The 24456-nt window shown below is 46.4% G+C and overlaps 1 protein-coding gene across 2 annotated transcripts in view; it reads left to right on the top strand.

Moving 5' to 3' along the window:
* The window catches only part of lrrk1 (leucine-rich repeat kinase 1), a 201959-nt gene that overhangs the window by 66070 nt on the left and 111433 nt on the right, over positions 1-24456 (top strand). For both annotated transcript variants that reach the window (XM_048563008.2, XM_059639335.1), the window contains exons 6-7: positions 10058-10206; positions 24187-24413. In XM_048563008.2, the coding sequence (XP_048418965.1) occupies positions 10058-10206; positions 24187-24413 (376 nt within the window). The remainder of the gene's footprint in view (positions 1-10057; positions 10207-24186; positions 24414-24456) is intronic.

Here is a 24456-nt window from a genome sequence, read left to right as displayed (position 1 = left end):
ACTATGTCTTCCTTTACTCCCATCACCCAAACCTATTTGGTGTCAAATACAAATTTTGAAATATTGTTTCAGAGATATTAGGAACTGCAGATGCTAGAGAATCTGAGATAACAAAGCGTAGAGCTGGATGAACACAGCAGGCCAAGCAGCATCAGAGGAGAAGGAAGGCTAATGTTTCGGGCCTAGACCCTTCTTCAGAAACGGGGGAAGGGAAGGGGGATCTGAAATAAAAAGAGAGGGGGGGAGGCGGAGGGAAGATCGATAGAGGAGAAGATGAGTGGCGAGAGGTCAAAGAGGCGGGATGGAGCCAGTAAATGTGAGTGTAGCTGGGGAGGTAGGGACGAGATAGATCAGTCCAGGGAGGATGGACAGGTCAAGGGAGCAGGATGAGGTTAGGAAATTTGAGGTGGGAGGAGGGGATAGGTGGGAGGAAGGACAGGTTTGGTAGGCGGGGCTGGTTTTGGGATGCAGAAGAAGGAGGAGAGACTTTGAAACTTGTGAAGTCCACATTGATACCCCAAGGTGGCAGGAACAGCAACTCATATTCCACTTGGGAACCCTGCAGCCCAGTGGTATCAATGTGGATTTCACAATTTTCAAAATCTCCCCTCCCACTACTGCATCCCAAAACCAGCCCAACTCATCCCCACCTCCTTAACCTGTCCTTCCTCCCACCTATCCCCTCCTCCCACCACAAGCCCCACCCCATCTCCTACCTACGAACCTCATCCCGCTCCCTTGACTGTCTGTCCTCCCTGGACTGACCAATCTACTCTCTACTCCCCACCTACACTCACCTTTACTGGCTCCATCCCCGCCTCTTTGACCGATCTGCCTCCTTTCCACCTATCTTCTCCTCTATCCATCTTCTTTCCACCTCCCCCTCTCTCTCCCTGTTTATTTCGGATCCCTCTTCCCTTCCCCCATTTCAGAAAAAGGGTCTTGGCCCAAAACATCAGCCTTCCTGCTCCTCTGATGCTGCTTGGCCTGCTGTATTGATCCAGCTCTACACCTTGTTATCTCTTTTGAAATATTGTGTTGAGTTTAAGCACACTGTATGTGTGTATGCTCTTTCTGTCCACATAATCGAGATATTCTCTGGTTAATTCCTCACGGTAACACCTTGGCCAATTAGAGTCAACCTGCCTGATTTAAAATTTATACACAGCTTGGAAGTCAATTGTCAGCCATTACTGACTGGTACATTCTCCAGAAAAAAAACCTTAGTCAGAGTTCACTTTCCAATCATTCAGCAGTTATTTTTTCAGAATGATATGTATGTTTTCCTTTGCTTTGCTGTTCTTGTGAATTTTCCCAATGAGTACAAGATGGAAAATGTATAACAAAACAGGTTTTTTATTGTAATACTCTAGTTTCAAGCAACTATTTACAGCATTAACGTTGTCTACTCTTCAAGTAATTCAGGAATGTTGAGCAAACATGACCTTTTCTTTAGATCAAAGAATCCCTGCAGTGTGGAAACGGGCCCTTCCGCCCAACAAGTCCACACCAACCCACAGAGCATCCCATCCAGACCCATCCCCCTATAACCATCTAACCCACACATCCCTGAACACTACGGGCAATTTAGCACGACCAGTCCACCTCGCCTGCACATCTTTGGACTGTGGGAGGAACCCGGAGGAAACCCACGCAGACACAGGGAGAATGTGCAAACTCCACACAGACAGTTGCCTGGGAGCTGGAATTGAACCCGGGTCGCGGCGCTGTCAGGCTGCAGTGCTAACCACTGAGCTGCTGTCTTTTGGAAATTGCGCTGACAATGTCTTATATTTTTAGATTCCCTATTGCATCTTTGAATAAAGATTACAATGTCTTTCCTACTTCCAACATCAACCTAAATGATCTGCAGCTCCTTGGGCTTGTTCTGTTTCTCATCTTAAGAATCACATTGGCTCTCCTCTGATGCTATTTCCTTTTATAACAATATAAACGATTCTCTTGCTGTTTCTCCAGTTATTTGTTTCACTATGCTCAGGAGTTTTATGCTTCAGGATGTGAGTTTGCTCGCTGAGCTGGAAGGTTAGTTTTCAGACGTTTCGTCACTTTTTTTTATTTGAAAAAATATACTTTAATCATAAGATGTACAAAAAAAAACATATTTATACACTTACCCAGTCATGCAAGCCGCTCCAGGTTACCCAGGGGGTACATACATCAACTCAAGGAAGAAAACAAAGCAAAGAAAATACCCCGGCAGTCATCACCCCGCACAGTCCCAGTTGGCCCCCTGACCAGTTGAGGAAGCGCCAGCTGGGCCCAGTTACCAGATAGGGCCCTTTTTTCTATTCTGGACGAGGGGTTTCATACCGTGGTCTTTCCCCACCGCGCCTTGGCGGCGACTGCCCCAAGCTTTAGCGTGTCCCGCAGCACATAGTCCTGGACCTTGGAGTGCGCCAGTCTGCAACATTCGGCCGGGGTCACTTCTTTCAGCTGGCAGACCAGCAAGTTGCGGGCAGACCAAAGAGCGTCTTTCACCGCATTGATGGTCCTCCAGGCGCAATTGATGTTGGTCTCAGTGTGCGGCCCGGGAAACAGCCCGTAGAGCACGGAGTCCCGTGTCACGGAGCTGCTCAGGACGAACCTCAACAAATACCGCTGCATCCCCCTCCAGACCTCCTGCGCATAGGCACACTCCAGAAGGAGGTGATCAACAGTCTCGTTTCCCCGCAGCCACCTCGAGGGCAGCGTGCGGTGGTGCAGAGATTCCGGGCATGCATAAAGGATCTCAGTGGCAGAGCCCCTCTCACCGCCAGCCAAGCAATGTCCTTGTGCTTGTTTGAAAGTTCTGGCGATGAGGCATTCTGCCAAATGACTTTGGCAGTCTGCGTGGGGAACCACACGACAGGATCCACCCTCTCCTTTTCCCGAAGGGTCTGGAGGATACTACATGCTGACCACTGCCTGACGGCTTTGTGGTCAAAAGTGTTTCCCTTCAAAAATTTCTCCACGAAGGACAGGTGGTAGGGGATGGTCCAACTACTCGGAGCGTTCCGCGGCAACGAGGCCAGGCCCATCCTTCGCAACACCGGGGACAGGTAGAACCTCAGTAAGTAGTGACACTTGGTGTTTGTGTACTGAGGATCTATGCACAGCTTGATGCAGCCGCACACAAAGGTAGCCGTCAGGGCGAGGGTGGCCCTTTCCCCCATTTTCCAGGTCTTTGTACATGGTGTCCCTGTGTACCCAGTCCATCCTCGACCCCCAAATGAAGTGGAAGATGGCCCGGGTGACCGTAGCGGCTCAGGTCCAGGGAATAGGCCAGGCCTGCGCCACATACAACAGTACCGAAAGCCCCTCGCACCTGACAACCAGGTTCTTACCCACGATGGAGAGGGACCACAGCGTCCACCTGCCCAGCTTCTGCTTCAGTTTGGTGATACGCTCCTCCCAAGTCTTAGTGCACGCCCCAGCTCCACCGAACCAAACACCCAGCACCTTCAGGTAGCTGTCCTGATGGTGAAGGGGATGACGGAGCGGTCATCCCAGTTCCCGAAGAACATGACCTCGCTCTTACCCCTATTGACTTTGGCACCTGAGGCCAGTTCAAACTGGCCGCAGATGTCCAACAGCCGACTCACCGACCGACAATCGGTGCAGAAGATGGCGACGTCGTCCACGTACAGGGAGGTCTTGACCTGAAGGCCTCCGCTGCCTGGGATAGTCACGCCCTTCAGGCTCACGTCCTTCCTGATGGATGCGGCGAAGGGCTCCACATAGCACATGAACAAGGCAGGAGAGAGCGGGCAGCCCTGCCTGACTCCAGATCTGACGGGAAAACTGTCCGATTCCCACCCGTTGATCGAGACTGCGCTAACAATGTTGGTGTAGAGCAGCCGGATCCAATTGCGGATGCCCTCCCCGAACCCCAATTTGGAGAGGACGTCCCTCATGTAAGCATGAGAGACCCTGTCGAAAGCCATCTCCTGGTCCAGGCTGATGAGGCAGGTGTCCACCCGCCTGTCCTGCACGTAGGCGATCGTACCCCTGATGAATGCGAGGCTCTCAGCGATCTTCCTGCCCGGCACAGCACAGGTTTGGTCAGGGTGAATCACCGACTCCAGGACAGACCTGACCCAGTTGGCTATGACCTTGGCCAGGATTTTGTAGTCCACGTTCAATAGTGAAATGGGACACCAATTCTTAATTTCTTCCCTCTCCCCCTTCCTCTTGTAAACGAGGGTGATGATGCCCTTCCTCATGGACTTGCACATTTCCCCTGCCCAAAGCGCACTATCGTACACCTCCAGCAGGTCCTGGCTGACCAGGTCCCACAGAGCGGAATACAGCTCGACCGGTAAGCCGTCGCTCCCAGGAGTCTTATTCCTCTCTAAGGACTTGAGGGCTCTGGTCAGCTCATCCAGAGATATCGGCCAGTCCAGCCACTCCCTCGTGCCGTCGTCTAAGACGTCCGTGATAGACGACAGGAACGACTCAGAGGCCATGCTGTCTGTGGGCTTGGTGTCGTACAGTCCGGCATAGAAGGATCTGCTGATCCTCAAAATGTTGGGCCGAGACGATGTCGCCGAGCCGTCGTCCTCCTTCAGCCAGCTAAGCACAGAGCTCTCTTTGTGCACCTTCTGAAAGAAGAAACGCGAGCACGTCTCGTCCTGCTCCACGGAGCGGACCCTGGACCGGAAGATTATCCTGGAGGCCTCTGCGGCGAAGAGCGAGGCTTGCTGGCCCCTCACCTCACGGAGGTCCTCCGTGACATCAACCCCCATCAACTGCAGAAGGAGCAGGTTCTGCACCGTTTTCTGGAGTCGCGACAGCTTTCCCCGCCTCTCTCTCGCCTTCCGAACACCCTTGACGACAAAGAACCTCTTGATGTTCTCCTTCACTGTCTCCCACCAGTCGCCCGGCGACTCTAAGATGGGTTTCACGGTTCTCCAACCGGCGTACTCCCTCTTAAGCTCCTCAACATTCTCTGGGGTCAACAGAGTCGTGTTGAGCTTCCACGTCCCCTTACCAGTCGGCTGGTCGTCCTGTAAGTGACAGTCGGCTAGCAGGAGGCAGTGGTCAGAGAAGAACACCGGCTTGACGCCGGTGGACCTGACCGAGAACGCCCGTGACACAAACAGCAAGTCTATCCTTGAGCGAATAGACCAGTCTGGCCGCGACCAGGTGTACCTCCGCTGCGCTCTGTCTGCAGGGGTGCTGAAGACATCGAGCAGCTTGGCGTCCTTCACCGTGCCCATCAGGAATCTGGACATGACGCCCAGTTGACTCCCCCCCCACCCACTGTCCCCACGCTGGATCTTCCATCTGCATCGATGATGCAGTTGAAGTCTCCGCCTAGGATGACCGGCCTGGACGTAGCCAGCAGGGGTGGAAGCCGCTGCAGGACGGCCAGCCGCTCACTCCGTACCGCTGGGGTGTACACGTTGGATCAGCCTCGGGAGCGTTCCTGTAGGTGACATCAGCCACTAGGAGGCGACCCCCCCCAACCACCACCTCCTGAACTTGAGAGATGGTGAAGTTGCGCCCCCGCAGCAGAATAGCCAGGCCCGAGGAGCGACAGTCGTTACCCCCGGACCAGATTGAAGGCCCACAGGTCCAGGCGCCGGACCATTTCCCGTACCTGCTGAGATGCAGTATCCCGCACTCCTGCAGAAACAGGAGGTCCACCTTGACAGTGGTCAGGTAGGCCAACGTGACACACATCTTGTGGTGGACTTGACGCTGCGCACATTAATGCTCGCAACTCGTACCCCCATTGTGGGCAGTGACCGCAGTACCCTCCCCAAGCCCAAGGTCCAGCCCCTCCATCTGTCCCTTCGTGCCCATTGCCCGGGCTAACTGCTGGATGCTCTCCGGACTCAGGAAACCGTCCGTGCTGCCTTCCGGGTGGGATCCCCCCGTCGGGGGTACGGAGGCAGGAGAGTCTGGCTCTGGGTCAGGCTGGGGACGCGCTGTTTCTTCCTTCCCACCTGGAAGTTCCGGGGGGCCCTCCAGGGCCCCAGCGGCACATGACTGGGTGTCGGAGGGAGCCTCAGGACGTCTCCCGAAACCTGGAAGCGGGGTGCTGCTTTCCTTCTCCCTTGAGATCTTTAGCTTCTGCTTTGGGCGAGCCCTCTCCGAATCTCCCTCGTCAGAGGAGCTCTTATAGCCCCCCTGTAGCTGCCTCTTCCCGCCTGATGGTTGCGGTTCCTGGGCTCGCCAACGCGCCTTCCTCCTCGCTTTCCAGACCGTCATCCACTCCCCTGGGTCGCCTGTCGCCGCTTCCATCAACTCTGGGTTGTCGGGGTGGTGGGAGCAGAACCTGGAGGGGCGCTTTGCTGGCCTCTGGCCCATCCTGCGGGGCTGGCCCTCCTGCACATTAGTGGGGTCCTTGCCGGGCCCTGGTGCCTTCCTCTCCTCCAGGGGGGCTGGCCCCGCATTGCCCCTGCTGGCGACCTGGGCGTAGGTGGTCCCCGGCCGTGGGCATGCCCTATAGAGGTGGCCCGCTTCCCTGCAAAGTTCGCAGCTTTTTTCTTGTGGGCAATCCTTTGCAAGGTGTTCCTCCTCCCTGCAGTTCCTGCAGATGGTGCCTTTCCAGTCGGCCGCCACGTGACCTGACCTCCCACAGGCATGGCAGACTTTAGTTTGCCCTGCGTAGGTCAGGCAGCCCTTGCTCCCGTCGATCGCGAAGCTGGACGGTGGGTGTACAATGTTCCCGTCCGCGCCCATCCTCAGCGTCACCTTGACTTGCCTCTTACTGGTCCAGATGCCAAAGGGGTCCATGATGTCAGTTAGGTCCCCTTCCACCTTCACGTACCTTCCAAGGAAGGTCAGGACATCAACTGCTGGCACATGTGGGTTATAAATGCGTACAGTCACCATACGGCTCCTCTGCGCTGGCATCACGAACAGCGGTCAATACAGAGAGGGGACCCTCACCTCCTTTCTCCTCGAAAACCTCCAGGAAGCGCTCGCAAAGCTTGGCACACCTGAAGGTTACATCGTAAAAACCTCCTCCGGGGAAATCCTGCAGGCAGTAAATGTCCGCAGCAGTGAACTCACAACAGTTCAACAGGACCCACTTCACGAAGAAGGTGTGGTCCACAGGTACACTTCATCCACCTTCTTCATGGAAACACGGATGGTTTTCCGGACCCCCTGACCTGGGGCATGAGCACTTGCCGCAGCCACCGTTGCAGGTTGGCTGCTCCCCTGAACCAGCGTTAGGCCGAAGCCAGCATTAAGATCCACCAGTTGCAAGGGTGCACAGCCAACCCGACGTCTTCCTTCCACCTCCAACACAGCGCTCTCCTCCTCTCTGTCCACAGAAGAGTGGGTCCTTGTTTTGTTCCAGATGTAAGCTGGTTCACTGAGCTGGAAGGTTTGTTCCCAGATGTTTTGTCACCATTCTAGGTAACATCAACAGTGAGCCTCCGACGAAGCGCTGGTGTTATGTCCTGCTTTCTATCTGGTTAGGTTTCCTTGGGTTGGTGATGTCACTTCCTGTTCTTTTTCTCAGGGGATGGTAGATTGGTTCCAAATCAATGTGTTTGTTGATGGAGTTCCGGTTGGAATGCCATGCTTCTAGGAATTCTCGTGCGTGTCTCTGTTTGGCTTGTCCTAGGATGGATGTGTTGTCCCAATCAAAGTGGTGTCCTTCCTCATCTGTATGTAAGGATACGAGTGATAGTGGGTCATGTCGTTTTGTGGCTAGTTGATGTTCATGTATCCTGGTGGCTAGCTTTCTGCCTGTTTGTCCAATGTAGTGTTTGTCACAGTTCTTGCAAGGTATTTTGTAGATGACGTTCGTTTTGTTTGTTGTCTGTATAGGGTCTTTTAAGTTCATTAGCTGCTGTTTTCGTGTGATGGTGGGTTTGTGGGCTACCCTGATGCCAAGGAGGTCCGAGTAGTCTGGCAGTCATTTCGGAAATGTCTTTGATGTAGGGGAGAGTGGTTATGGTTTCTGAGCCCGTTTTGTCTGTTTGTTTGGGTTTGTTGCTGAGGAATCGGCGGACTGTGTTCATAGGGTACCCATTCTTTTTGAATACGCTGTATAGGTGATTTTCTTCTGCTCTGTATAGTTCCTCTGTGCTGCAGTGTGTGGTGGCTCGTTGGAATAATGTTCTAATGCAGCTTTGTTTGTGGGTGTTGGGATGGTTGCTCCTGTAGTTCAGTATTTGGTCCGTATGTGTTGTTTTCCTGTAGATGCTGGTTTGAAGTTCCCCATTGACTGTTCGCTCTACTGTGACATCTAGGAATGGCAGTTTGTTATTGTTTTCCTCCTCTTTTGTGAATGTTATGCCAGTAAAGGGTATTATTGATGGTCTTGAAGGTTTCCTCTAATTTGTTTTGTTTAGTGATGTCAAAAGTGTCATCCACATAGCGGACCCAAAGTTTGGGTTGGATGATTGGCAGAGCTGTTTGGTCGAGTCTCTGCATTCTTAGCCAGTGACTGGCATAACATTCACAAAAGAGGAGGAAAACAACAATAAACTGCCATTCCTAGATGTCACAGTAGAGCGAACAGCCAATGGGGAACTTGAAACCAGCGTCTACAGGAAAACAACACATACGGACCAAATACTGAACTACAGGAGCAACCATCCCAACACCCACAAACGAAGCTGCATTAGAACATTATTCCAACGAGCCACCACACGCTGCAGCACAGAGGAACTACGCAGAGCAGAGGAAAATCACCTATACAGCGTATTCAAAAAGAATGGGTACCCTATGAACACAGTCCGCCGATTCCTCAGCAACAAACCCAAACAAACAGACAAAACGGGCTCAGAAACCATAACCACTCTCCCCGACATCAAAGACATTTCCGAAATGACTGCCAGACTACTCGGACCTCTTGGCATCAGGGTAGCCCACAAACCCACCATCACACGAAAACAGCAGCTAATGAACTTAAAAGACCCTATACAGACAACAAACAAAACGAACGTCATCTACAAAATACCTTGCAAGAACTGTGACAAACACTACATTGGACAAACAGGCAGAAAGCTAGCCACCAGGATACATGAACATCAACGAGCCACAAAACGACATGACCCACTATCACTCGTATCCTTACATACAGATGAGGAAGGACACCACTTTGATTGGGACAACACATGCATCCTAGGACAAGCCAAACAGAAACACGCATGAGAATTCCTAGAAGCATGGCGTTCCAACTGGAACTCCATCAATAAACACACTGATTTGGAGCCATTCTACCATCCCCTGAGAAAAAGAACAGGAAATGACATCTCCAACGCAGGAAATGACATCACCAACCCAAAGAAACCTACCCAGATAAATAGAAAGCGGGACATAACACCAGCGCTTCACCGGAGGCTCACTGATGATGTTACCTAGAATGGTGACGAAACATCTGAAAACTAACCTTCCAGCTCAGCGAGCAAACTCACATCCTGAACCGCAACCTGAGCTACAAATCTTCTCAAAACTCACTAGTTTTATTCTTCTGACATTTAATTACTTTTTCAATTATCTTCCCCCCTTCTGTCTCAAATTCCTTAATATCTCTTGTTATCTTTTCTTCTAATGGAATGCCTACTTGTTAGTCTCCTGGCAAGTATTGAGGCAAAATAACTATTTAATAACATTTACATTGTCATTCTCTTTGAGATTATCTCACATATCTCTTCGTGGACTATTGGCTACCCTGATTTTCTTTTGTTATTTATCTATCTGTGAATACTTCGCTGTTTCTTTTTATATTCTTTTGAGAGTTTAACTTCATAGTTTCTCTTTCTTTGCCTGCCGATTTTGTTTTTTTACTTTCTTTGTAACATCTATATAATCCCTTTAATCACCTCCTTTGCCTATCTTATGGTGTCTGTGTTCTTTCTTTTGTTTGTCCTTTTGCTCAATTATTTATTTCCAGGAAGTTTCATTATTTGCTAGTGTGTTCTTGTATTTGTGCAGAACATATTTCTCCTAAACACTCTTGATTTTAAATATTTCCAGTTGCTGTTCTGTCTCTTTCTTTGTTTATTTCCAGACTTATTCATCTGACCTCTTAGCTTGTATGTTTAATGGTAGCTCTTTTATTGGACAGAGCTTCTCTCTGTTGCAGGCAATGAGGAGATTGCGGGGTTTCTTCTAGATAATGGAGCCTGTTTCTCATCCTATGTTTTACTGGATCACCCAGAACTCAGCAACCAGTTGCTGAGAAAACAGTTTACAGAACCAAGTAGCCAGTATGAAGTTTCGGACAGACAAACAGTGAGTAAAAGTTTCAATCTAACGCAAATTTTTTTTTGCCAGTTTTCTATTTTACTGCTATGTTTTCTGATCAGCAATTGGCAGCTGGTAACCAGACCATGAATGGATGATGAGCTTTGACACTTTGATCAGTGGGGAATCTAATTAAATCTGCTGTAAAAAAAATATGTTGATTCGTTGGTCTTGTTTTTGATGCATTTTGGATAGTTCTGCATTGTTATTGCTCTGCCTACAGAGGTCAGTGAGGGACTGCAGAAAGGCCGTAACACATCCAATTGCAACAAATCAATGAACCACAAGCTGTGCCAGCTCGCTCAAGTTTCTGGGGGTTAGAGAGAGAGAGAGAGAGAGTGGGGCGGTAACTCATTTCCTGACTTGGGGTAGAGGAATGTATATGTTTTGAAGAATGGAGGGGTACCTTTGCTCTGCTGCACTGCTATGTTCACTAATTCATGAATTCACTTTATGCTAAGAGGATTGAAGATGAACAAGAACATGCAGCTGCATAGCCAACATAGCTGCGTCGTCAAAAATCAGGCTGTCTAAAAAACGTAATTATCTGAAAACTGAACATTTCTGAGATTTTCTGAAATAGCTGATGCCTGTTTTTCAGTTGTCCAACATACCAGGCAGTGTACAAATGTTTTGAGGCAGCATCAGAAAAGTTCTCCTAGAACTGTGCTTCAAACATGCATTAGTGTCTTTGCAAAAGAATGTAAAGCGCTGCGGAATACTAGAGATCAGAAACAAAAACAGCAATTGTTAGACAAAGGTTGTTGACTTGTTTGTCAAGCTGACTTGTTTTTATTCAGACATTTCGTCACCATGCTAGGTGATATCATCAGTGCAGCCTCCGATGAAGTGATGTTGTTCTGTTCCACTAAGATTATATATTGTCTGGTCAGTTATGATGAATATGGGCTTGTATATGGGGTCCAATTCTATATGTTTGTCGATTGCATTACAGGTGGAAAACCATGCCTCTAGAAATTCCCATATGTGTCTATGTTTCACTTGGGCTACAATGGTTACCTTGTCCCAGTTAAACTGATGGCCTTCATTATCTGAATGTACTGATATTAAGGAGAGCTTGTCCTGCTGTTTTGCTGCTAGTTGGTGTTCATGTATTCTGATGGCCAGTTTCCTTCCTGGCTGTCCAATGTAATGTTTGTGGCAGTTGTTGCTTGGTATTGTATAAACCACGTTGGTTCTGCATGTTGTGGGTAATGGTGTCTTTAAACCTTGTAAGTGTTTGTCAGAGTGGCTGTGGGCATGTGGGCCACAATGATTCCTAGTGGTCTCAGGAGTCTTGTTGTCCGTTCCGATATGTTCTTGATGTAGGGCAGTCTGGCCAGTGTGTTAGGGCGTACTCCTGTTGTTATCTGTTTAGTAGGCATCTGCGGATGAAGTTGTGGGGATACCTGCTAATTGGGTGGATTTTGTATAGGTGTTCTTGCTCTTTCTGCAAAATTCTGGAGGGTTGCAGTGTGTCCAGGCCGGTTTAAATAGTGTCCTAATGTGGCTTTGTTTGTGGACACTGAGGTGGTTGCTGTGGAAGTTAAGAATTTGATCAATGTGGTTTGCTTTTTTTTCGTCCACAAACAAAGCTGCATTATGACACTATTTAAACAGACCCGGACACTGCAACCCTGCAGAAATTTGCAGGAAAGATTAAGAGCACCTATACAAAATTGTTTGTATCAGCAGATATCCCCACAACTTCATCCGCAGTTGCCTACTAAACAGACAACAACAGGAGGACACAGACCCCCCTCACACACTGGCTAGACTGCCCTACATCAAGAACATGTCGGAACGGACAACAAGATTCCGAAGACCACTAGGAATCATGGTGGCCCACAAGCCCACAGCCACTCTGACAAACACTTACAAGGATTAAAGACACCATTACCTACAACATGCAGAACCAATGTGGCTTATAAAATACCATGCAATGACTGCCACAAACATTACATTGGACAGCCAGGAAGGAAACTGGCCATCAGAATACATGAACACCAACTAGCAGTAAAATAGCATGACAAGCTCTCCCTAATATCAGTACACTCAGATAATGAAGGCCATCAGTTTAACTGGGACAAGGTAACCGTAGCAGCCCAAACCAAACATAGACATGCACAGGAATCCCAAGAGATGTGGTTTTGCACCTGTAATACAATCAACTAACACAAAGAATTGGACCCCATATATAAACCCATACAGATCAAAATTGGAAATAACATCACTCACCATAACGGACTAGACAGTATAAAATCTAAGTGGAATAGAATAACGTCACTTCCTCCGAGGCTGCACTGATGTCGCCTAGAATGGTGACGAAACGTCTGAATGAAAACCAGCCAGTTCGGTGAACAAGTCAAAACCTCACCCACAACCCGAGCTACAGATCTTTGCCAAAAACTTTAAATTGCTGCGCAAAGATTAGCAGGTTTGACAGCAGCTGTGGATCGAAAGCAGAGTTAATGTTTTGGGTCCAGTGACCCCTCTTCAAAACTGCAGGTCAGAAATAATAACTCTGCTTTCTGTCGTGCATGCAGCCAGAAATGCTGAGTTTTTCCAGCAATTTCAGTTATAGATGCAAAAATCAACTAATAAGACACCTAATGAGTATTTGTGCTTCGCCTTCATTTATCCAATTGCTTTGCCATTGAAACAGCATCAAGGATAACACACCATTTAAGCAGAGATAATGGGAACTGCAGATGCTGGAGATTCCAAGATAATAAAATGTGAGGCTGGATGAACACAGCAGGCCAAGCAGCATCTCAGGAGCACAAAAGCTGACGTTTCGGGCCTAGACCCTTCATCAGAGAGCCTCTCTGATGAAGGGTCTAGGCCCGAAACGTCAGCTTTTGTGCTCCTGAGATGCTGCTTGGCCTGCTGTGTTCATCCAGCCTCACATTTTATTACACCATTTAAGCAGTTCATTACAAAGACTGCTACCAACCTTGAACAGATTAAGTATAAATACTTAATACAAAACCAAGTAGTGAAGGACTGCATTAAAAACAGGTTGCTGTTGGCCACTAGTTGTTCCCATTTCTGATTACTGCCTTCTTCTTTCTGAGCACTGACTCCTTCAGTTCCTCAATACTATGAGCTAGACTGACTGTATGTCCATTTGAGCCTGTACCACGAACCAATGTGAACACAGCTAACCTTGGCCTTCTCAGCCTTTCCTAAGTAATTACCATATTCTTTGATACCCAACATTCACCGGTGTGACTTTGCCGAATTGCCTGGGATATGCAGCATTCACATCTCTGGTGTGATCTCATTCCAGCAACCTAGGGACTGTGGACCCCATACTGGATTTTGTGTCAAAATTTACATTCAGTGTTATACCCAGCATGTAAGTTGACCCTCACCATCTTTTGCTTTGACGTGCTGCAATCGGTCTCCATTTTCATCTCAGAAATGCAAGTTTTACTTAACTTTACAAGTCAACACATAGGATCATCAGGTGATATAGGCTACATTTCCAAGACGAGGGGACCCAAAGACACAACCACACAGAATTGGCCACGTGTGATGAGTGGTGAATGGAATATGTCCTCTGGTAAAAAGAAAATTCAAAAGTTACAAGTTAGAAGTCATAACGTTTGCTAACCTGTCAAGTAACTGCTGTAGCAAAAGAATTCCGTGTTTGTGGAAACTGTTGTGGGAATGGAAGAAGGAATCTTCTCTGAAGAAGATTCCCAAGGCCAAATTGGGCATGAGTGCAGGCACTGTAGAACTATAGTTATAGAGTCCTGCGGCATGAAAACTGACCTTTCAGTCCAATTAGTCCGTGCCAATAATGTTCTCAAACTAAACTAGTCCCACTTGTCTGTGCTTGCCCTATATCCCGCCAAACCTTTTCTATTCATGTACTTATCCAAATGTCTTTTAAATGTTGTAACTATACCTGCACCCATCACTTCCGCTGGCAGTTCATCCCACACATGAACCACTCTGTTTTAAAACAAAAAAGTTACCCCTCACTCCTTTTTAAAAATTTTCTCCTCTCAATTTAAAAATGTCTCCCCTCAATTTGAACTCCCCTATCCTAGGGAAAAGGGTCTGTTCACCTTATCTATGCTTTTCATGATTTTATAAATCTCTATCAGGTCACCTGTCAACCTCCGACTCTCTGGTGAAAGTAGTCCTGGCCTAGCCAGTGCATTTTTATATCTCAAACCCTCCAGTCCCAACAACATCCTGGTAAATCTTTTCTGAACCCTCTCCGATTTATTAATATCCTTCCTATAACAGGTCAACCAGAGCTACACACGGTACTCCAGAGGAGGTCTCACCAACATCCTGTATAACCTCAACATGACATTACAACTCCTATACTCAAAGGTCTAAATGAAGATAACAAATGTGTTAAATGCCTTCTTAACCACCTGTGATGCAAATTTCAAAGAATTATCTATCTGAGCTCCTGGTGCTCTCTATTCTGCAACATTGCCCATGGCCCTACCATTAATTTTATAAATCCTGTCTTTGTTTTACGAAAATGCAATACCTCACATTTATCCAAATTGATCTCTATTTGCCACTCCTCAGCCCATTGACCCAATTGATTAAGATCGCTTTGTAATCTTAATTAACCTTCTTCATTGTCTACAATACCGCCAATTTTATGAATAAAAGTGGCTTTTCAGCCCAGATTGTCTGTGCTGGCTGAAAAATAAACTAGCTGCTCATTCTCATCCAACCCTCCAGAACCAGATCCATTGTAAGACTACAACACTTTATCCAGAACCTTTTCAACAAGTTGAGGGTTTCTGTTTCCACCACCAAACCAGGCAATAAATTCCCAGGCACCAAACACCTCGGATGAAAAAGGTCTTTTCTCTTGATCCCGCTAATCTTTGTGCCAATCATCTTAAATTTGTGCCCTTTAAATTTCAATAGCTGTTTTTCCGTTCACTCAGTTAAACCATTGATGTCATGCTGGAGTCAACAGCTATCCTCTTCACTGTCAACTATGTGACTAATTTTTGTGTTGTCTGCACATTTCCAAATCATGCCTCCCACATTTAATCCCAAACAGCATAGGACCCAGAACTGAGCCCTTTGGAACGCAACCGTAAACAGCTTAACACTTGCAAAAAAAAAATCCATTGACTATGAACCTTTCCTTCTTGTTTCTAATCCAGTTTTGAATCCAATTCACCTCATGTCTAAATGAAGGCCATGAAGACAACATCCATTGTATTAATCTGATCAATCCTGTTTGATACTTCCTCAGAAAATTAAATCGAGTAGTAAGGCATCACCTTCCCTTAACAGAACTATTATTAATCTGTGTCTTTCTAAATGAGTTAATGTAGTGTCTCAGAATTGATCAAAAGTTTGCTCACTACCAAAGTCAGATTAATTTTCTATATTTATATGGCCTATCCCTCACATTCTACTTAAACAATGGTAGAATGTTCATAGACCTCATAGCCTGAGGTTTTTCATTGGTATACAGTGACAAGTGGGCAGTGATCCTTGATGCATCCTTTATTTCCTCCCTGGGATCCTTTAACAGCCTGGATACAATTGAGTAAATGCATAACAATTTGGATGCTGGAAATCTGAAATAAAGACAAATTGCTGGAAAAATTTTCCAGTGCAGCACCATCTGTGGAGAGAAAAACAATGTTAGCATTTTGAGTCCAGATGACTCTTCTTTAGAACTGTTTCAAATCAAAATGTTGACTGTCTTTCTATAGATGCTTCTGGATCTGCTGAGTTTCTCCAGCATTTACTTGGGATACAATCCTGGTGATTTATTACCTTCAGGGATGTCTGTTCCCCAGCACTTCCGCTGGCATTATGCTTACTCTATCGAATATTACACACTTGGGGCGGGCAGTAATTGCATGCAAGCCAATGATGCCCATGTGCCACAAGGGAATATTTTTATAAACAATCCTCCTCTTTAACTAGTTTGTATCATCCCTGTCCTTCGGGAAGGCAGGCAAAATACTCATTAGAAGCCTTGTGCACATCCTTCACATTCACATACAAGTTATAATGCACATCTCTGAGCGCTATCCTTTCTTTAGTTATCTTCCTGTTCTCAGTGTGCTGATAAATTCTCTTTAGGTTTTCATTGATTTTACCTGAATGCTACATATCTTCCCCTTTCCGAATTTTTTTTACTTCACTCCTGTACTTCCTACACTCATTTAAGCTTTCAAAAGTGTACTTTTTGTGACAGTCACAAACTTTCTTTTTCTGCTTTATCGTATGCGTCTGGATGTCGAAGGGTTCTGAATTTGGCAGACATGTCTACTCTGCTCCTTTTAGAATCTCACTTTTAAATGCCACCTACTAAATTGTAACTGATTTTTTTCAATTTTCAAAGAGACGCATCCAGTCTGCTTTTGCCTGATCATCTCTCCAGTTCATAACTTTGGCTTTTACTAATTCCATAGGTTCATACAGTGCAGAAAAGGCCCTTTGGCTTATCGAGCCTGCACCAACATATTTACTAAAAAAGTGCTCAAAAATGCAGTGGGTGCATCTGCAATTAAGTGGTCCAGTTGAGACCAAAGTATAGCAAAGATTTCAGAGCAGCAGCTAGTTGATGTGGCTGCTGTACGGAACAAAAACATCTTATATTGCAGCAGAAGCCAGAGATTGGTAACTGACTATCAGAAGACTATCCATCAAAATTAACCAGTTTCCAGCAATAATATAGTGGCAGAAATGTGGATATCCGCTATGCTGCATCAACAATATGGGTGAAATTCTACAGACCAAGCTTGTTCACTGCTTACAAGGCACAAGCCAAAAGTGTGATGGAATATTCTCAGCTTTCCTGGATGTGTGCAACTCCAACAATACTCAGAAATCTCAATGCCAAATAGGCAAAGCTCATTTGATTGGCACCTCATGCGCTACGTTCGGTATTCACTGCCTTCAATACTGATGCCCAATGTGTACCATCTACAATACGTATTGCCTTGGTTCATGAAGCAGTTCACTCTAAAGTCTGCTCTCTATCATCTAAAGGGTCAAAGCCAGCAGATATATATGAATGCTGCCAGTTGCAAGTTCCCCTCCAAGGCACTCATCATGTTGACTTGGAAATGCATTGCTTCACTGTCACTGGGTCAAAATCTTGGATTTCTAAGGTTCATGAGTCTCCCTTCAACAACAGCATGGTTGCTTTTCTGCTTCTCACAGACTGCAGCAGTTCAAGAAGGCAGCTCACCATAAGCATCCCAGTATGGCTACAGATGGGTAAAACATCTATCCCATGAATAAAGAAAGAAAAGCAAACGGTCATGACCGAGTTCAAATATGTGGTGAGTCCAAGTCAGTGAAACTAAAGACCTGATCATTGACTTCAGAAAGCAGGATGGAGGGCACGTCCTTATTTACATCAATGGAGCTGATATGGAGATGGTCGAGAGTGTCAAGTTCCTGGGAGTGCCAATCACCAACAATCTGTACTGGACCACCCACGTTGGTACAACAGTCAAGAAGGCAAAACAACACCTCCTCTTCCTCAGGAAGCTCAGGAAAATACAGCATTTCCAAAAGAACCCTCACCAACTTTCAAAGATACATCAAAGAAAGCATTCCACCTGAGTGCGTCACAGCTTGGTTTGACAACTGCTCTGCCCAGGACCGTAAGAAACTACAGAAAGTTGTGAACACAGCGCAAGCCATCATACAAGCCAACCTTCTATCCGTTGACTCCATCTACGCTTCTGGTTGCCACAGAAAGGCAGCCAATATCAAAAACTGCTCCCACCCCGGTTACAATCTCTTCCATCAGGCAGAAGATAAAAAACCTTAAAAACATACCAACAGGTTCAAGAACATCATCTTCCCTACTGTAATTAGACTGCTGAATGGACCTCTCAAACTTCAAATCTAATGGTGATCTTGCTTTTTGTGCACCTTCTTTGCAGCCATAATATTGTATTCCTTGCTCTGTTCAATATTTGTATATTATGACCTGCCTGTGCTACATGCAAAAAAAAATTCACTCTATTTTGGTACATGTGACAATAAAAATTCAAATCAAACTAAATCGAATGGAGTAGATGATTTACTCTGCAAGATTGATTCGAAAACAAACAGCACCAAACCTGATCCAGAATGGGATCTATATGATGATGCCATAGCTAAACTGATATCAGATGATGAAGACACTGAATTTTGAGGTTGGTTGGCTCACTGATCTGGTTTGTGGTTCCATAGGCATTATGTTACCATGCTTGGTAACATCCTCAGTGCAGCCTCTGATGAAGCATTGGTGTGTTTTCTCGCCTGGTTTTTAAACTCTGGGGTCCGTTGCAATGGATTGCCTCACTTCTGGGTTTCCTCCGGAGTGGAACAAAGAACAAAGAAAATTACAGCACAGGAACAGGCCCTTCGGCCCTCCAAGCTTGCGCTGATCGAGATCCTCTGTCTAAACCTATCATCTTTTTCTAAGGGTCTGTATCCCATTGCTCCCTGCCCATCCATATACCTGTCCAGATACATCTACCACCTCTGCTGGCAACGCGTTCCAGGCACCCACCACCCTCTCTGTACGGTGGCTCAGTGGTTAGCACTGTAGTCTCACAGTGCTAGGGACCCGGTTCGATTCCAGCCTGAAGCAACTAACCGTGTGGAGTTTGCACATTCTCTCCGTGTCTGCGTGGGTTTCACCTGGGTGCTCCGGCTTCCTCCCACAGTCCAAAGATGTGCAGGCTAGGTGGATCGGCCATGCTAAATTGCCCGTAATGTTCAGGGGTGTGTGGGTTATAGGAGGATGGGGTTAGGTCTGGGTGGGATGCTCCAAGGGGCAGTGTGGACTTGTTGAGCCAAAGGGCCTGTTTCCACACTGTAGGGAACCTAATCTAATCTAAAGAACTTGCTACACATATCTCCGCTAAACTTTCTTCCTGTCACTTTGAACTCTAGACCCCGGTAATTGAGTCCCCCGCTCGGGGGGGGAAAAGCTTCTTGCTATTCACCTTGTCTATACCCCTCATGATTTTGTAGACCTCAATCAGGACCCCCTCAATCTCCATCTTTCTAATGAAAATAATCCTAATCTGCTAAACCTTTCTTCATAGCTAGCACCCTCCATACCAGGCAATATCCTGGTGAACCTCCACTGCACCCTCTCCAAAGCATCCGTATCCTTTTGGTAACGTGGCTACCAGAACAATATGCAGTATTCTAAATTTGGCCGAACCAAAGTCTTATACAGCTGTAACGTGACCTGCCAACTCCTGTACTCAGTACCCCGTCTGATGAAGGAAAGCATGCCGTATGCCGCCTTGACCACTCTATTGACCTGCGTTGCCACCTTTAGGGAACAATGGACCTGAACACCCAGATCTCTCTGAACATCAATTTTCCCCAGGACGTTTCCATTTTCTGTATAGTTTGCTTGTGAATTAGATCTTCCAAATGTATATTGGGTCGAGTTCAATGTGTTTATTAATCACATGCTTCGTGGAGTGCAATGCTTCCAGGAATTCTCGTGCTTGTCTCTGCCTAGCCTGTCCCAGGACCTTGGTGTTGTCCCTGTTGAAGCCGTGGTTGTTCTTGTTCATGTGGATTGAAATGAGTGAGTATTGGTCGTGTCTTTTTGTAGCCAGTTGGTGTTCATGTACTGTTGTTGTTGGTTTCCTTCTTGTTTGTCTGATGTAGTGTTTCTCGCAGTCTCTGCAGGGAATCTTGTAGATGACATTGGTCCTGTCCATGGCAGGGAGTGTGTCTTTAGTTCTGGTGAGCACTTGTCATAGAGCTGATGTGGGCTTGTGTGCCACTCTGATGCCCAGCGGTCATAGAAGTCTTGTGGTGAGTTCTGATGTGTTCCTGATGTAGGGTAGTGTGATGAGTGTGTTGAGGCATGTACAATCTTTCTGCTGCTGTTCCTGTAGGCATCTCCTGACCCAGTTCTTTGGATATCCGTTATCCTTGAACACTTGAAAGAAGTATTTCTCCTGCTCTTGGCGTAGTTCTGTGTTGCTGCAGTGTCTTATTGCCCTTTGAAATAATGTTTGCACGCAGCTTCGCTTGTCGGTGCTGGGATGGTTACTACTGAAGATCAGCGCCTGATCTGTGTGTGTGGCTTTTCGGTGCCCTTTCATTTGCAGTTCCCCATTTGTTTTGCGCTCTACCATGACATCCAGGAATGAGAGTTGTTTGTTCTTCTCCTCCTCCTCCTCCTCCTCCTCTCTGGTGAATTTTATTCTAGTGAGGGTGTTGTTTATGAGTTTGTGTGTCTCTTCTAATTTGGTCCGTTTAATTATAACAAAGGTGTCATCTACGTAGCTTATCCGAGTTTAGGTTGGATTTGCAGTTGGGCAGTCCTTTCCAGTCTTTGCATAACCGCTTCTGCTATGAGTCCGGAGATGGGCAATCCCATGGGTGTCTTTGTGATTTGCTCGTTTGTTTGACCATTGAAGGTGAAGTGGGTGGTCAGGCATAGGTCCAGTAGTTTAAGCATTGTGTCCTCGGAGATGGTTTCACTGGGGTCATGTTCTTGTTCAGGTAGTGTTGTCATTGGTCCCCTTGCTAATGATACGTCTATTGATGTGAATAGGGCGGTGACGTCAAACGATATCACTGGTCTCTTCGTCCTCTATCTTTATGCCTTTGATGGAGTTGAGGAATTCTTGGGCTGAGTGGATGGAGTGTGGTGATTTGTTGACTAGGTGCTTGAGTCTCCTTTGTAGTTCGCTGGCTAATCTGTGCAATGGAGTCAGAGATAATGGGAACTGCAGATGCTGGAGAATTCCATGATAATAAAATGTGAGGCTGGATGAACACAGCAGGCCAAGCAGCATCTCAGGAGCACAAAAGCTGACGTTTCGGGCCTAGACCCTTCATCAGAGAGGTCAGTGATGAAGGGTCTAGGCCCGAAACGTCAGCTTTTGTGCTCCTGAGATGCTGCTTGGCCTGCTGTGTTCATCCAGCCTCACACTTTACTGTGCAATGGAGTGCCTGGTAGGGAGACTACGGGTCTGAGGTGGACTTCCGGCTTGTGAAATTTGGGGAGGCTGTACAAGTGGAGTGTGTTGGCTCCATCAAGTTTCATTCTTAAGAGGTCTGTTTTGTTGATCTGTCCTTTGTTGTCTGTCGTTTGTTTAAGTCTTTGTAGCATGTATAGGATTTTGTTGCCTCGTTGTGGTGTCCGGTCAGTCTGTACTGGTCGATACGTGTTCTCGTCAGCGAGCAGTACTTGTGCTTTGGAGATGCGGTCCTTTTTTATTCATTGTCACTGTCATGTGCCCTTTGTCTGCAGGTAGTATAGTGATGCTCTTGTCCTTTAATCTGTCCAGGGCTTGTCTTCCCCGTGTGTTGAGGGTGTTGATTTCCCTCTTTCTGGTTAGTGTCGGGACTACTGTCTATCTTGTAGTTTGTTGTGTTTCTTCATTGATATTGTTGGCGCTGAGTGTGGCTTCCAGTGTAGCTAGCAATTCCGTTCTGTTGGTGTCCCTGTAGTTGTAGTTCAGTCCCCGGGTGAAAACGACTTTTTCCGTGCCTGTTAGTTTCCTTTCGGAGAGGTTCTTTATCCATGTGTCAGTTCAGTTGTTGTCGCTTTTGTGGGTAAGTGTGGTTAGCGTGTCTTGCAGGGTCTGTCTTTTCTTGGCTGTTGTGGTCTGTCGGCTGATGTTAATGGCTCATTCCATGTCGGTTGTCCAGTCTGGATTGGTAGCTTCCTGGAATAACATTTTTTGGCATGTAATTTCTCCGTTGTATTTGTGGAGCCATTTGTGTGCAGTTTATCATTACCCTTACCATCTTGCAGCCATTTTTGTTTCTACTGTTTTCCGGGCTTGTGGGTTGTTGATGAGTGGTTTGTGCTTCACAATGAAACCATCTCCAAGGACGCAATGCTTAAACTACTGGACCTATGCCTGACCACCCACTTCATCTTCACCGGCCAAACAAACGGGCAAATCAATGGGACACCCATGGGATCGCCTATCTCCAGACTCATAGCAGAAGCGGTTATGCAAAGATGGGAAAGGACTGCCCATCTGTAAATCCAACCTAAACTATGGATACGCTACGTAGACGACAGCTTTGTCATAATTGAATGGACCAAATTAGAAGAGACACCCAAACTCATAAACAACACCCTCACTAGAATAAAATTCACCAGAGAGGAGGAGAAGAACAAACAACTCTCATTCCTGGATGTCATGGTAGAGCGCAAGACAAATGGGGAACTGCAAACAAAAGTGTACTGAAAAGCCACACACGCAGACCAGGTATTGAACTTCAGTAGTAACCATTCCAGCACACGCAAATGAAGCTGTGTGCAAACACTATTCAAAAGGGCAACAAGACACTGCAGCAACACAGAACTACGCTAAGAGGTGGAGAAATACCTCTTCCAAGTGTTCAGGGATAATGGATATCCAAAGAACTGGGTTAGGAGATGCCTACAGGAACAGCATCGGAAAGATTGTACACGCCCCAACACACTCATCACAGTACCCTACATCAGGAACACATCAGAACTCACCACAAGACTTCTACGACCGCTGGGCATCAGAGTAGTAACAAATCCACAGCGACCCTACAACAAGTGCTCACCAGAAGTAAAGACCCACTCCCCGCCATGGACAGGACCAATGTCATCGACAAGATCCCTTTCAGAGACTGCAAGAAACGTTACATCGGACAAACAGGAAGGAAACCAACAACAACAGTACATGAACACCAACTGGCTACAAAAAGACACGACCAATACTCACTGATCTCAATCCAAATAAACAAGGAGAACCACGACTTCGACTGGGACAACACCAAGATCCTGGGACAGGCTAGGCAGAGACGAGCACGAGAATTCCTGGAAGCCTGGCGCTCCATGAAGCATACTATTAATAAACACATTGAACTTGACCCCATATACGTTCCACTCCGGAGGAAACCCGGAAGTGAGGCAATCCACTGCAACAGACCCCAGAGTTTAAAAACCAGGCAGGAAAACACACCGACATTTCATCAGAGGCTGCACTGAGGATGTTATCCAGCACGGTAATGTAATGGAACAACAAACCAGCTTAGCGAGCCAACCAACCTCAACACCCACAAGCCGAGCTACAGATCTGCTACAAAACAATGAATTTCATGTGTTTTTAAAACTTTTTGTTTATGATTAAAATTATTTTGTAGGATTAATTCATTCAATAAATCATGTCAGTTTGACCTAATTTGAATTACAGTTTTGCTTTTTCACATTTCAGAGTAGGTTCCCATTTTACTCTTGGTGTGTACATTCAACACTATTTTTGGAAGGATTTTTTCAGCTTCAGTGCAGCAATCTAAGATGCTTTATCCAGCATAGATGTCAGCTTAATGAATCTACAACTTGCTGCACTTTATTCTTTCTGCCTTTATAAATGTTGGAAACATGTTTGCTGGTCACTGGTTTTCTGACACCAATTCGTTTATAAATATGATAAGGCCATTTCCCTTTCTGATTAAGGGTCTAGGCCCGAAACGTCAGCCTTCCTGCTCCTCTGATGTTGCTTGGCCTGCTGTGTACATCCAGCTCTACACCTTGTTATCTCAAGCCACTTCCCTAATTTGGATGCAGTTAATTTTGAAAAGGGCTAAAATTACCCCAATATTTCTAAAGCTTACATGAAACTATCTGTTCAGAATTTCTTGAAAACTGTAGTGACATAGTTTTAAAAAGAAGCAGAAACCTTATATAAAGGTCCAGTAACTAGAGGACACGGACGCAACATTGCAGACAAAAAACAAGTCGTGAGATGACAATCATATTTTTGTATATTGTTAGGCTTTTCTTGATTAAATTTTGTGGTGTTGTGGTCAGGAATGCCATGCCTAGTGAAAGTGGTGAACGCAGATTAATAACTGTCAAATGGTGATTGGAGCTATACTTGACAAATAAACATTTGCAAGGGATATGATGGAAAAAGTGGGAGTAGATGACCTCCTTCTGTGCTGTAATGCTCTCTTCTATTTGTGTTTAAACTACAGGGCCTGTCACTGAAGTGGTCGTGCCTGAAGCTGCCCTGGTTAGAGTTGGACTGGTTCATTGATGTTTCCAATCGAATAACAGAGCTTGATTTGTGTAGGAACAGTCTCACTTTCCTTCCTTCAGTTATTCCTTGGGGATTAGTGCATCTGAAAAAACTCAACTTGTCTGCAAATCAGCTGATGGACCTACCTAATGTGACCTCTTCAGAAGAAATACTTTGCTTAGGGTAGGTGACAAATTAGAAGCATTATTTTAGGGGTATTGTTCAG

The sequence above is a fragment of the Stegostoma tigrinum genome, chromosome 33, assembly GCF_030684315.1.
Source record: "Stegostoma tigrinum isolate sSteTig4 chromosome 33, sSteTig4.hap1, whole genome shotgun sequence".
NCBI classification, from domain to species: Eukaryota; Metazoa; Chordata; class Chondrichthyes; order Orectolobiformes; family Stegostomatidae; genus Stegostoma; species Stegostoma tigrinum.
Note: the sequence above shows the minus strand (reverse complement) of the source record. Positions and strands in the feature narration are given on the sequence as shown.